General features: G+C 37.6%; 1 protein-coding gene across 1 annotated transcript in view; it reads right to left on the minus strand.

The window, feature by feature from the left end:
• Positions 1 to 1,012: 1,012 nt before the first annotated feature.
• The window catches only part of LOC124416591 (alpha-2A adrenergic receptor), a 144,758-nt gene continuing 129,937 nt past the window's right edge, over positions 1,013 to 15,833 (minus strand). Inside the window, exons 2-3 of the mRNA XM_046897797.1 lie at positions 9,532 to 9,909; positions 1,013 to 1,637 (exon numbers count right to left, since the gene is read on the minus strand). Of these exons, the coding sequence (XP_046753753.1) occupies positions 1,044 to 1,637; positions 9,532 to 9,909 (972 nt within the window). The 3' untranslated portion in view covers positions 1,013 to 1,043. The remainder of the gene's footprint in view (positions 1,638 to 9,531; positions 9,910 to 15,833) is intronic.

A 15,833-nucleotide genomic window follows, 5' to 3' on the forward strand; every position in this document is an offset into this window, starting at 1 on the left:
AAACTGTGTGATTGTAACGACTGAAAATTTTATTGCACGCGCCTTAATTGTTCTATTTTAAGAATATGAAATTGTTGTATTTAAACAAGTCAAGTTTCTTTTAATTCATGTTTTGTCGAGTCGAGAGTCCAATGGTTGAAATAGGTTATGAAATTTGTTGTTACAAAAATCTTTTGCATCGACTGAACATTATATTTATTCAAGCGCACGAAATGTACTCTTTGAATCATAAACAAATTAGTGCAACCGATTCAACCTCTTCTGCCAAACAGGCTCCGGTTAGATTAACAAAGTGTGGCATTCAATCAATGTGAGTTTTTTGTTGGCTAGATTCGTCTACTTATTTTATTTCAAGTAGGTACCTAATTGTTTCTATCAACGAACGCGCGAATTGGGGAAACACTACATAAACTTGAAATGAAGTGATATTCCGTTGACTCAATTTCGGAAACACATGAAAACGTTCACTCGAATCAATACTTCACTCGACTGCGACAAGAAAGGCTTTTGTTGAAAGAAGGAATTCGCTTGACTAAATCATTTTGACAAACTAACTAAATCGAAGTTGTTGAGTTGAAGTCATTGTATTTTGAACAACTAAAGGATACTAGATCGAAGTGAATGGGCTCCAAGAAAATATATTTTGTTGATTCAAGAATTTCTTCCACTCCGGGTACACTTTACAAAGATCGGAGCACCTGTGGCTCTATTTTCAGACTTCACGCGATGAATATGGACAACGGGATCAAACGATGGCCACAACTTGCACATATTCACCATATGACACCATCGCGATAGGTGATTGTGAAAAAGTACCGCCTTGCTTTAGACTTATACGGGCTGAACTCCCTCGAGATCGGCAATCACCGGTGTCGCAAGCTCCGGGACTGAGTTGACCCATCGTCCAAGTGTTTGACACTATAAATATAGCTCGGTCAGATATGATTCGATCGACCGGAGCAAGTGTCCTCGTGTTACCTGGCCACAGTGACTCTGCCATGTGGATCCCGGTTGGATCGGTCGCCCCGAAGCTTCCTCGGCAACTATTTGAACAATATGCGTCGGAAAGCCCGTCGGAAGTCCTTGTTGAATACCGTATAAATGACGGGATTCAGTGCCGAGTTCATGTAGCCGAGCCAGAAGGCGATGGCGAAGGCTCTTTCCGGTATATCGAGGCTGGGAAAGAGGGGCTTAACGATGTAGAGGAAGAAAAATGGCAGCCAACAGGCGATGAAGCTGCCCATTATGAGGCCAAGGATCAGGGTCGCTCGTTTCTCCTTCTTCCTCGCCAACCGACGCTTTTCCCGTTCCGGATCGCGCGGCTTTGGCGGCTTCACTTCTATCGTCGGGCACTCCTTCACCTTTCCTACGTCGATTTGTTCCCGTTTTAACTTGTTCGTTGTCTTTCGGCCGAATATCGGCTGGCAGAGACGCAGCTTCAGAGGCTTGACCACCGCGCACCTCGACACCACCCCGCTGTCCGATGAGGAAGGGTCGAACTCCGAGACCATGTCGACGTCGATACCCACACTTGGTGCCCTGCACCGCACCGGTATGGTTTGGGTCGTCGTACCCTCACCGTTCACCGATAGCGACGCCTTCAGTATTGTCTTTGGCACTTGCAGCGGCACGCTCACCTGAAACATCAAAAACTTCGCTCAATATCACGCAGGTCACGTCAAAATGCTTTAAAGGAAGAATCGGTGGGTGCCTATGGATCGAAGGTTGGGAGGAGAGAGAAAAATGGTGAAAAAATATGAAACAATGGTGTTTGTGCCAGTGAAAATGAACACGAATAAAATACTTAATAGCCCCTAAGATGTCTTATTATATTAACAATAAGTATACCTAGCAGTTAATCGGAGCAAGTTCGAATCACCAAGGTTAGGATATGGAAGATATGATGTAGTAATAACGTAGAAATGTGATTTTTGACGGACATCTTAATTACATAAAATTTCTCTTAATAACCTTCTTGGGTCACGGATCTGCAACCATACGAACATCTCAATACTGTACGGCGCTGAAAACCCTAATCGTTTTGCTTTGTATTTTCTTTTCCTCGAATATAAATGGTTCCGTCTTTGAAATATCTCCGTATTATTTGCTTTTTTCCTTGAAGTCATAGTGTATGAATTTTTGAACAAACACGTGTGATAAACAAATATTTTTCAATTTAGGTACCATATAATTTTTTCAAAATATTCTTCTTGCCAGTTAAAAAATAGCAGAAATTTCCCAATCGTCAAAATTAATTTTGGTTGTTTCACATTATCAGAATGATTTTGTAAATGATTTCTTCTGCTCTACTGGATAGTAGATTTCGAAAAATTCACCGGAAATATTCACATACCATTTGCTTATAAAAATTTTATTTTAGAAAAAATTTGTGGACCTACGTGATAGTTTGACATACTTAAATTAATAAGTAATACCAACATGTTATCCAATAGTACGTTATTTCATAAATTTCTAAATACACGTATAATCAGCATTGTTTACTTACCTCTCGGGGTATTTGACCGGTTAACGACATGTAATATGAATACGAATCGAACTATCTAAGCAAACTCTGACCAAAGGAATTTCATGACTAATCTAAAATACTATAAAAAAGATCTTGTATATTTATTTGTTATCTTTGCTTTATGCGAAATCTTATTAGCCGATTATAGTTGTAATGCAAAAAATGGGCGAATACAATTACTGCAAAAATAAATTAATAAAAATTGCATGCATCGAGTTCTTTTTGCCCGAGTTTCGATACCGGAACAACATGGTTGTTATTGTATAGATCGTATGAAATAGGGCCAGATGGCCCAAGCATTCTTAGAAGAATCGATCACGTGTCTACATTAGTAATTAGCGACGGCAATAGACGTTTGGGACCCTCGTCATACTCGACATGAAATATTCATAAACTTCCATCGGTTTCAAGTACGCTTAGATTTTACGAGTCATTTTAATATTACATGTCGTTGACCGGTTAAATATGCTTAGAGATGAGTAAACAAAATTAACTTGTGAATCTAAAAATTTATTGAATAAACATTAGAGGACGTGATTAGACAACGTGAAAAAACATTATGTTGACCATGGCAAATTTTTTTTTCACGAAATTGTTACACTTAATGTTATAAATATTAATACGTAATGCTGTAAGCAATTTCTTTGTGTAAAAAAAATTAGCTTTGGCTTTGGGAAATTTTTTATAATTTCTTGAACAGCAAAGCTTGGAAAGTGAAAACATGAGAGAAAAACATGTATAATAATTTGTTTTAATATTTTAAGTAATAGCTTTGAGAAAAAGAACGAATAATGCGGGGATATTTCACGGACGGATTTGTATCAGATTAAGAAAAATATTAAAAAATTAATGAGTTTTGTTTTTAAAAAACCACGATTGAGGTTTTCTTATTTGTTTACTTGCAGTAAGGTTGCATGCTCGAGAGAAAGTTAACGAATTGAACTTTCAAAGCGCTGAAGGACGAAGTGATTACAATTTGTTTAATCCAATTTTGATGATTGGATTATCAAACATTTTCATCCGACTCACGTAAAAATCTTGATGTTACAATTTTTTTTGAGGTCTGAAATTTCTGAAATTTATTTTAATAACCTTCCCAAAAGCGAATGCAACCTGGGTTTTTGTGGAAGCTGGGCGTTTCGAGGTCATTTTTCGAGTCACTCTCACGATCAAACTATTGTAATTGATGAGATGTCTCTCCGTGTGGTTGCGGCATCAAAACGATTTGAGAAAAATCGATTACACCAGTGAATAAATTATTTGTCCATTTCACATTGTAGCTTGGATGTAATATGTAAATTCATGTAGAAATGTATAGATTCTTCATCGCTGTGAAACAATCCAGCTTTCTGGTCCACCGTCTTTGATCGGAAGTTATAACAGATGGCCAGAAAAATCTAAGCATATGAATCGAAATCAAATTGCGAACGATTAATTCTAGTTATCAGTAATTTTTAAGCAGAGGAGAAGAGTCACATGATTAATTAACATCGCTAAATCCAATTTGTTTGCAATCGACTTTTATCGTATTTTATTTGTTTTCTACTGTGCTTGTTGTTCCTTTAATATTTGATTGATTTTATTTCAACCTGAATCCCTCCCATCATTTTCAAGAGGACAAGCGAGACTGCCAAGTTCGCTTTAAAAACGCGGACCAGTATCTGAGTAATGGATATGGAACAAGGGGATGGTGCTGCGGTTGGGGGGGGGGGGGGGGGAGGGGCGGTTGAACTGGTCCCGAAATAGGGCGAGGGATGAGCAGAGAAAAAGAAGGAGACTCGAGCCGAGCCTTGGACCGAGGAAACTGATGGAAAAGAATGATTACTGGAAGGACCGGAAGTGCCCGGTCGAGGTAAAAACTTAATTCATGAAACTTTCATGAAGAATAACGGGAAAGAACAGCTAAGCGAGTTGTCGACAAAAGAGCACGAAGCTCAATCCGTTGTTCGTTAGCAAATTTCAAAGGAACGATCGCTAGCCTGCTCTTATATTGAGAATCCGCGAAGCGAATCAATTTACTTCTGACAGATATTGATTATTTATTGACTTCTCGAAATCAATTAATTGCTCTATTTTTGGAAAAGCCGGATCATGACCAGTGTTGCCAAGTTAAAAAACGGTCGTTGGAATAATTTCTATTGTTATATGTAACTTGAGAAGAGAAAACAGCCTTTGTGAGGAGAATAGATTGGAAGTTTTGATGATATCCTTTTCTATCAAGTCACTATGGCCTAGGATGTGGGTTCTGTTCGTCTGGAAATTCTAAACATTCTTTTGTCCTAACTGAAACGAAGGAATATCTTATTGGACAAAAGTTTGTTAGTCAGAAAAATTTATTACACGTACGAATATTAATAGTAAAGGTAATCTTTTGATAAGTCACAAATAACATTAAATGAGGTTAACTTAAAACCATGAAGCAAGTTTGTCAATGTATAACTACTGATGAGGAACGTACAAAATACACTTGAAAGATTTTCAAAAAATAATTACAACCTGAGTGAAATCTGCATTTTCTCCAATCTTTCAAAGTCTACTTATACTCACCACCTTCGAATGTGTATAAGTCTCGAGGCTTGATATGTGAATTTCGACTATTAGCGTGTGAAATTAATTCTGCTTCCGCACACCTTGGAGGGCAAAGAATACATTTGTTTCAAGGAGTAAGGGCGATGCGCAGCTCGACGTGAGTCAGGTCAGATAACGAAGTGATTGATCGTTGCAAGAAAATAACCGATGGCGGGAGTAAAAACGTAGAAAAAATTGAGAGTATGAAAATTCGGTGCCCTGTACTATCTTCTGTTTTGTTACATGCGATCCAGGCAAAAGCATCTGAAACGTAAAAAAATACGCCGAGCTACCAAATAAACATCACAATAAAAGTCCAAAGAACAACTTAGGTATTGCCAGTTTCTCTTGTGAAATTATAAGGAAAAGACTCTAAATTCTAGGATCTCTCAGTAAGGAAGTATAGGTTGTTTAATCGGACATCGTAGATTCGTGTAATCTAGTGATATTGAAACATCATTCCAAGAGCCACGTTCTTGGCGAGCACCAATGAACTAATTGTCAGTAAACCTGTTGAGAAAGTTGACATAGTTTTTATTTTCTGGCATGGAGAAGAAGAAAAAGAAGAAAGAAAATATTTTTTTCATTACTTATCAGCACTTGTCCGATTTTGATCGGGCTTTAATACTGATATGATTAGGTATATGAGCTGAGGGTACCAGCCACGTAAGTCTCATTTGAAATTACCTCGGTGAATTTTGATGAATGTAAAATTTAATAAGTCGCTATATTGACGTTGACTGTATTTCCTCTCTTTTCCTAAACTCATGCAGTAGAGTTCCAAACATTGTGGGTCAATTTCAAGTTCGACAGATAGCGTTTCGAATCAGGTGTAAACCCGAGAATATCAGAGATTCGAAAACTCGAAAAATCGGAAAATAGTCTCTAATCCACTCTGCACAGTATGGCCTATTGAAATATGAAATGAAAAGAAATGAACGTTCGCGAATCCAATTCGTGAAGTTTTAATCCATGACGGGGGAAAATTGGCGGGTATATTGGCAATATGGAAATTCAACTTGGGGTATAGTGCATGGGGCATACAGCTTCATTGTCACGCTCCAAAATAACCCAAAAATATTGCACGTTGTCCAAATATAATTCGGCAGGAAATTGCACAGATTAGCATTGGGTACCGATATAAATTTTTATTCCCGCCAGTTGCAGAGTGGGAAAAGAATAAACATCGACGAAATGAAATTGAATGAAAAACGCGCTTCCGTATCACCGTATCACATAATACACGTAACAATGCCAGAAATTCAATCGCCAGCGTAAAAGTGTATTATATCGGATTCATAACATATGCTGCGCATGGTCCGGACTGAAATTAAACTGCGTTGAGAGTTCGTTAATATCGTTATAATAGTGGAACCATTCTTTCCTTCAATTAGCAGGTCTTCTCTCTGGGTAGGTATAATAACCACGCACGGCTTGCGGGATTTTAATATCCTCAATTTTCACGCCGCTTTCAACTGATTTCACATGTAGAACTGCATTTGAGATTGTTTTTAGTCACTAGCCTGCAGAGCTCGATTGGTTTGTGATAACACGGTATTAATTAAAAATTGAATGACGAGGGTGGATGAGACAGAGCTGCTGTGATCGACGTTAAATCACAAACGGATTAGTCTGTTTCTGGATTTTCGATTCCACGATCAAGCAACACGTCACGCATATCACTTTTTTTTTTCAAACTGCAGTAGATTTCAACCTGCCAACCTACGCTACAATATTTTATAGTAATTCCGTTCATAGTGTTTCATGGTAATTCATTCATTATGTATTTATTTTTAAGTATAAATTAGTCTTCAACCTGAATTTTTATGTCTAATGTCGATAAGTGCATATTTGTTATAGTAAATTGGAACATTAATTGCGTATAAATTTTTTATCTACGAAAAGTGAGGAAAATTGAATTTCAGTATTTATGTTTAACTCTATGGTTTCCAATACATCGTACAAGCTATCATTTTTGTGCAATTAGAAAAGGAAAAAAATAGAACCGAATATTTTTTGTAAACTATTCGGTTATATGACTTAAAAAAATAAAACAGAATTTGTCCCAATTCTGTAGACACGATTTTATGCTCATGAGCGACAAATAATTCTTACTCGGAAACAAAAAAAGGATCGCGATGTATCGACGAGTATTATAATTGCTTTTCATATTATTGTCCCAATTCGTCACTCACTAATAATCTTATTAGATTTTTACTGCAGCTTTATTCATTCATGTAAAATTATTTTAGGCTTACAAAATGGTTTAACGATGAATTTAAATAATTTACGAATGAGGGATGATTTTCTATTTTCTGCTCGATAATTCCAACAGTTTTTTTTTTAAATTTTAGTTAGTGTACGTGAAATGGATTCTAGTGCTGTGCAGTGAAAAAAGTTAGTGACAATACGTATTCAGTCAAGAAAGCTGTTATAAAAACAGATATAAGAAATAAAATGAAAATTGATGCTCGTGAATTTAAGTTTCAAGTTTATAATGAGGCTTACGTTATTTATACATCGAATTCATAAACTACAATGAATCAATGCTTTTAAAATTAGTCAATTCACTGTCTGCACATATTTGAAAGGGGAATTCGCAGCTGAATGAATGAAATAGATATTAATTTTTCATTTTTGTAAAAGACATGGAATATCTCAAGGTCTTTGAAAGTGTTTGAAATACGCGTTCTCATGCCTAAAAATATCATAAATAAATATGAGTTTAAGAAAATTGTGTTAAAAACAATAAGACTTTTCACGTCTGGACGACGACCTAAAAACAGGAGCAGATCCAAGATGATTGGGTTTGACCGTGCTTCTATCTGGCATGGAATGCCCCATGTATTTAGAACACGTACATCTTTTATTCTTGATGATGAAATTGTACGTAATTAATCCAAAAGCGAAATGTCGTTACACGATTTCTCGTTTCCCTTTATCCCCTCTTTTTTCATTTAGACATCTTTGACGTCGTAATTGCGTTCGTTTCGGCTTTTAAAAGCTCTTTATTTATCGCGAATATTTCCACGTTATACGGTGTGGATTAGGAATCAAATAAATTAATCTGACAGACGGCGTTGAGCGAGGATGTGTGATGGATGGTGAAAACGTGTAAATAGGCTGTTCGTACAACGATGTACGTGGGTAACTTTCCTTATCGATATATATATATATCCATTTTATATACGTACATTATTGCGAGAACAGGTTGGTTAACCTTTTTCAGCCGACGAAATGGTCGGACTAAAATTTTAATTAGACTTTCCTCTCAATTTATTCGTTTTTTACGCCTTTCATTCCTTCGTTTCAAGGGTATTTGTACTTATTTAGTTGTTTTACTTGAACGCCCGGTATATAGAACCACTTGTTTCTCCCCTAGGAGTTCTGAATTTAATTTCCATGCAATGTCAAAAGACGATTGTATTCACATAGCTGCTGGTACATCTAATTTTGGAGTCAATTGATTATTTTAATAAACAAAATCAAGTGAATATTTACTTTTGAAACCATGTGCGGCGAGTATTTTTGAGGTCAAAGAACTTCACAGACCAAACTGTCATTTTCTTTCTTCGGACTGCATTTTTCTTTTGAAAAACACCGGGTAATACTATTTTTGAATCCAAATACCTACGCAATTTTAAGTATTACCGAGTAAATGTGATTTATTATATAGTACAAGTATAGCTTATATTAGAAAAATCACTTGGTAATTCTAGAAATTACGTATTTGGACTAAAAAGAATTATTATTCAATGTTTTTCAAAAGAAAAATTCATCTCGAAAATGACTTTTCCAATACATAATCGGATTACATGATCTCAAAAATACGTAGAACACATAGTTTCAAAAGTAAGTATTCACCTGAAAACGAGACACCAAAACCATTGATTCACCTTATGACGTCATATTCCGCGGTTTTCGGCAGTGAAGTGGTTAAACTCTGATTTAAAGCAAAAAAAGTTTCTATAAAATTCAAGTAAACCATATTTCCCCTTTCATCACATTGAATACAAGATGAAACCCCATAATTAATCAGCGCTGTGATTGACGTGCAGTTTTCATTTCGTCATCGACATATCTTCGTGAAAGTGACGGTGGTTATTTGCACATCGATAAATCCTCGTATAACGAGAGAAAAACGTTGTGGAAATACCTAACGGAAATTGAAGCGAAGCTTCTATCGAATCGAAGACTCGTCGTTTTTTACTTTTTACCTCCACTTACTAGATATCCGTATAACCCTCAGCTTCCACCGGCATTCGGTATGAGGATAGGAATTTAATTACCGGTATACACTCCGCACCTCCCGAGTTCATTTTAACTTTTACGCCTTGAGTATAACATGCCTGCCAAGTTACCCTGGCAACGCCCGTGCCAAAATAATTAGAATAAAATTGAAAATCCACGCCCGGAAGACCGAGGCACCTCCTCACCTTCAATGTGTCCTTCTCCTCAAGCTGAGGATTGCTGCCTCCACCAGGTTCGGCCTCGGAGGTGCTGATATCGCTGGCAAAGTCGCAGGTCACTATGGGTATTTGAATCGGCTGATTCTCTATGGTCGCCACGTTTTCCATCGTCGAACCAGCCGTTCGTCTGGCTCCCATCGCTGGCGTGCTTTGGGTGAAACTGGTCTGCCTTATGTCCGGGGATTCCGGAACAACTGGCCGCGGTCTTGGCTGCTTCCGGATTCCACGCCGCGCCCGAGCTTTCGCCGCGAAGTATATCCTGATGTATACGAAGACCATGATGCATGATGGGATGTAGAAGCTGCCTAACGCCGAGTAGAGGACGTACCCGATGTCCTCGGATAACTGGAAGAAACGAGAATTGCAGTTTAGAGAAGTTTTTGCTCTGGAATATCAAGTTTAAGAATTCGATAATTCGATGTGCTAGCAAGCCTTTAGAAAACTTATGACTACTGACAATAAGTGAAAGATACCATCATTGGTGAGAGTTTGATATTCTTGACTTTTGTTAAAGAATTTAGTGAGAACTCGGTCGAATTATTCTTCCTCTTTTATATCATTTTTTGGCTACCAAAACGTCGGGTGAAAATGTAGAATATTTATTTTCGAAAAGTTGGATGCGAGCGAATCGAATGACCACGTTGTTATCGTTGATCCGACTCTTCAATCTTGAGGTATCATTGATCGGAAATTCCGGGATTTCAAAAATTGTCAAATTTTGGCTGCTAAAAACTCCGGAACGAGAGAACGAAAAATTTGACAAAAACTTAGGTGGGATAACTCTCACGTGGTTTGGAAAAATCTCGAAATGAAAGAGAATCATAATTCACAATTATAGAAAACGACATTACATTTTTAATGGCTAGATGTTTCGTGAAACCAAACTCCAAAAGCTGCTTATAGATACACGCATAATTTTCAATATTTCTTTAGGATAGGTTATAATCGGATTGCATTATTACAAAATAATCGACAAGTAAGAGTCGCTGACCCGCAAAAAACTTTTCTGTTCCTGTTACGTTATCGTTAGAATTTATGACGAGTGATAAACGGTTTCAATATGCGAAGTAATGGTTGGGCCATTTTATATCCCTAGACGGCTATGTGGTATTTAATATTAACAGGAAAAATTACCACTAATATTGTCACGCCATTATTGTTATCTACAACGTGTTATCTTGTACATTTGACATGATTGGCAATAAAACAAAAAATAAAAAAAAAAAACTACAACGTTGTGAGAATTATTACCATGTTATTACTGGTAGTGTACAGCCGGATAGAGAAAAATGAAACGTAGGTCTTGGTTTCCCACGATAACAGGTTCCCCACATTGTTCAGGGAAATTCATAGCAATTGTATTCGCGATTATATTACTTGTAAAGTTCTCTTTTACTTGATTTATTGCTGTTTATTTTGACCCAGAATTATGCACGTTGTGGTCAGAAGATCCAGCTTTCGTTTTTTCATCAAACATCTGAATCAGTTTCATCTTGTTTTATTGAATCTGTAAATGATGATACAGGGTGAATCGAATACTTTTAGACCGACACAATTTTAATATACATGTGAAAAAGAAAAACATCGACAATGACAACAATAAGTACAAATTTCTGTTCAATGGTCAACACTTCTCTCATCTCAAAAAATTCAATTAGCGATTATAGGAAAGAACAATTCATCCCTCTTGTAGCGGTCTTATTATCGTAAAATTTTTGGAAATTTATTCACCTCGTTGAAACCCTCGTCCGCTTTACGTGCAGTGTTTATCAAAAATATATTGTACCCCATTCGGTCGTCGGAAGACCACGGCAACCGAGGCTCGAATATTCATGTGCCGTAAATATCTAATGCTCGAACAATATTATCTACATATAAACGACCTGTACGAAATGCCGATACAGGGCGGACATTAAAGCGTTCGAGCTGTTGGAAGCAATTTTCTTTCGACGTTGACATTGACGCATTTTGTAAATTACTGGCCTTTAGAAAGCAATAATTATGGTTCACCCAGATCTGGACGACGTTTATTCTAATGTCCGTTGAGACTTGGAAGTACTTCAATCCATCCTCGTAAAGTTGAATTTCAACTGGATAAACGCTTCCGATCAAAATCATTATTCTTATCACATAATTTTGCTCTGTGGGCCGAAAAAAGGAACCAACGGTTACTTTACGCACTCGATTCCCTCGACGAAATGCGAGGACATCCATTAAAAGGACTAAGTGCGGTTATCAATTTATCGATGTTACGGAAGTGAAAATAGTTTGTAGAAATATTGATTTAACAAGGAAAAATGATATTCGAAAACAGTGAAAATTAAGTATAATGTGAGCCCCGATTCTACATGCCGAAAGAAAATCGATATATTTGAATACGAAGCTATTGGAAAGTATTTTTCTAAGCTAAGCTATAAGTAAATGTAAATAATTGATTGAAGTCTGTTGAATATTATGTGAACCAACGAATTATTTCATCGTTTTTACTACGGGACTTTTTGTTTCTAATATTTCGAAGATCTTCCATTTAGAAGGAAGAAAAACTGTCAGGTACTTTATGAATTATAGAGAACAAATGTTACTTGTATTTGCCTCAAAGAAAAATATAGCGAGACAGTTTTGTGTGGCGAGTAATCCGCGAATCAGGAAACGATTTTCGGTGACATGCCACTTTGATCCCTAATGGATTTCTCCAATTGATATAAGACGCGTTTGATTGATTGTGTCCCCCTTCTGCCATCTAATAGGAATTTAGATAGCGCACGCATGTTCCGAAAAATACGATCAATAATATGTACATGTATGTATATATGTATAATATAATAGCGCAAGTCGATCAAGACTAATGAAACAGCTGTCAACCTTTCTAAAGAGGTGACACATAGGTATCAGCTTGATAATAAATGATTTTAGTGCGTGCACCCTGGCAGTATTGCCAAACGATTGCCTTCGCAGCTTAGCAGCCCGTCGTCGTCCAAATATTTGCGGGCCAAATTACTCAGCTAAATTGAACAGGAAGAAAAAATTTCCGTTATTTCCAGCCAGTCGGTGGCAAAGGTATGAAAAAGATCTCAGGCGTTGAAATGTGTCGGAAAATTGTGCGTCGCGATGTGTGTAAAAAAAATGAGCACGCATTGGGACTGAGATTCGATTAGCGTTGATCGCTTTCACACGCGATCAGCCGATCGGAATTATATCTGGTTGATAAATCGCTTTGCGAGTATCTCATCAGGTCGTGAGAATCGCGCTTGATAAATTTTATAAAAGAATTGTAATTTTGAATGATTAATAAATCGACGGACATTAGCACCAATTTATCGCTTATTGCTGTAATAAATCCTCAGACGAGCTCGAAGCGCAGGCGAGCTCACGACACACCCTCGCAAGCTCTCGAGCTGCAAGAAAAAAGAGGAGGAAGGAGAAGGAAGAGGGTGAGACTGGGGATCTTATGCGCTGCGAATGGCAACTCCATGATATATAACAAGCTTTCCTGGGAAACAAGAGCAGCGAATACGTCAAGCTGCGCCTTCCTATGTCAATGAAATCCCAGATTTCAAACAGCGAGACTAACGTTAAGTCACGGCGAGCATGCGGGAGCACGTTGCAAATGGATGAATTGTAACACTTCTCATTCCTTGACCCTTCCATAAGAGAAAACTTTGAGTAAAAGCCGCTGCATAGAAGAACTTCAGTCGAAATTCAGGGTAGCTGACGTCAATTTATATCGAACGAATAAGATTTTTTTTATAAAAGCATTATTTCACTCGTAACAAGCTCTATAATATTCAAAATGTTCGAGTACCTTCAAGCTCACAGTTTTCGGTTCATAAAATTTTTCACCAGACGGTGCAGAGTCTTGCAAGCACATAACACGTGGCATTTTTAACAGTGCAGGCCTAATTCAGTGCAGGGTGTCGTATTTTCTCAAGACTTCTGAATAGTCTTAATCTTAAGGATATACGGTCAGGTTAAAAAAAAGTCGTCAAAATGAAAATCTCATGAAACAAAAGCTCAGAAAGTCTCGGTCTAAGGCGGTTTCACTATCTATAATATATAATAAAGGTCCCCCTGACATAGGTAGCGAAATTCCATTATTCTATCATTTTTTTTTTTTTGGAATACCCACATAGCTTGTGCGGTGCTAATGGACAATAGATTGTTCTATACGTCAATGTTAATTAGTCGTAGATCATCCGAGTTAGATCTTGGGCCGTAGAAATGTATTTTTATTGAATCATAAGTTTTTAATATGTAAATTACTAGCTTAGGAAGAATCGTGTCTCGGGAAGTTAATAGGGAATTCATTAACATACGAAATGAAATAGTTCTCATTAGAATCACAAGAACTGTATGAATTTTTATGAATGATAATTATAGAATCATATGATTTCTCTGACGTTGGTATGAAGAGAATTGGATCGCAATTCGATGTTTAAGAATTTATTTTACACATCAAAGAACTTTTTCGATTAATATCAAGTCGATCAGCTCCAGTTTGTGAACCTTTTTCTAGTTATTTTTTTTATTCAAAACGATTTTCAACAGACTGTACGTGCCGCACATCCTTATAACTATACAAGATATAAAAACTTATTAAAATTCTGAATCGAATTCGGTACCGAGTGTGATCGAAAATAAAAGGTTCAAAAGTAGGATAAAAACTTATACTATGAAAAGCAAGAAACGAATGAACTGTTATTTTGACAAGTCATCGCAACACGCTTCGAACGAACTAGAATGACCGAAGTATTTCAGCTTTCCTAAACTTCGTAAACTTTTCCTTTAAACAGGTCTCAGCAAGAGTCTCATACTGCGAAAAAAGACTCTATTCATGATACTTCTTTCATATGTAATTTTTCCTCGTCACTGTTTCGATTAAAATTATACTTGACTGGTGAGTTTTGAGCACAAACGTCACGAACTATAATTATAATGATCAAGACACACGATACGATTCATGAAAAATTGCCAGGCAGAGTCCCGTCACGAGAATGGCAATTCATAAAAATGTATCATTTTGAAGAATACTAACTGAACCCACTAATGAGAGGCTCTTTCGTCGAACCTGGTAGTTGCGGTCCAACGAAGCCCAAGTAACCAAACGATAAACCTCATGACCTAGGGCAAGAGTGATTCCGAGTCACGGCGTTAAACCTGTAGGACCCGTGTACCAGGCATTCTGTTAATATTCCGTGCCAAGCCACGTATCTTTATATTTTATCCCGATGTGTGCTTATTATGTGACTAATTGTGCTCTTCTAACATAATATTAAGCATAAGCTATTTCTGATATTGTACAGACCTAGACTAACAATAAGTTATAGGCAAACCTGGGGGTTTACGCGACGATTGGCCTCTTGGGTTTGCCATTTGTCGTTCTAGAAATTGACCAGATCGACTCTTGAGGTCCTTCAAGAGTTCGACTGGCGATGCAAGACCCGCGGGAACGTGGTGGTCATGAGAAAATAATTCTTAGTCACCCCGTGCAAGGAGGGGTTAACCAATTTCCACCAATCGCAGGCCTTACCAGCCTCGCACGAGTCCTCTGCAAGAAAATGCAATAGTTTCAAAGGAAGAAATAGTATCGAAAAGGTTGTCAAGGTGACGTCACCTACGCAATCTATCAAAAATGGAAGTCCGTTACGGCGGCAACAAATATATAAACTTGCAAGCCCGTCAGGGTGGCAGTAAAATACAATATAAAATAACTTCACCTTTATGAAGTCATAAAAACTCATCTGAATATCCGTACAAATATCATGTGTGATATTCATTGAACTACCTGTCTAAAAAGGGTGTTGATGGACAGGAAATGGGAATTTCTAATCCAAACTAAACGCCCTGAAGAGTTAATGAAAAATTCATCATCGGACAAGGGACTCGCTGTAAGATAAGATCGTCTCTCGGGATAAAGCCAGGGATTACATAGCTGAACTAAAGACGTGTAATAGTCACAAAGGTAAACCACTTTCGTCGTTCGCAGCGCTACAAGACCCCCAGCGCTTTTGCAACCTCGTTAAACTGGTAAAGAAACTTGCACGCGTTGAAGTACCTTGCGCTGTGAGTACAGTTGAGGGTACCTGAAAAAGAGAGCCAACAACTCTTGCGTGCAAGTCGACATCGCGAAAACGTCGACCCCTGTAGCAGTTGGGAGTAGGTGGAAGTAGAGGTGGAGGTGGAGGTGGAGGTGGAGGGGTGTCTAGTTGCACCACCCCGTCAAGTTTGCAAATGCAAAGTCAGAATGGCCATAATTCTAAGTTTCCTCGGTC

This window comes from Diprion similis, chromosome 2 (genome assembly GCF_021155765.1).
Source record: "Diprion similis isolate iyDipSimi1 chromosome 2, iyDipSimi1.1, whole genome shotgun sequence".
Classification (NCBI taxonomy): domain Eukaryota; kingdom Metazoa; phylum Arthropoda; class Insecta; order Hymenoptera; family Diprionidae; genus Diprion; species Diprion similis.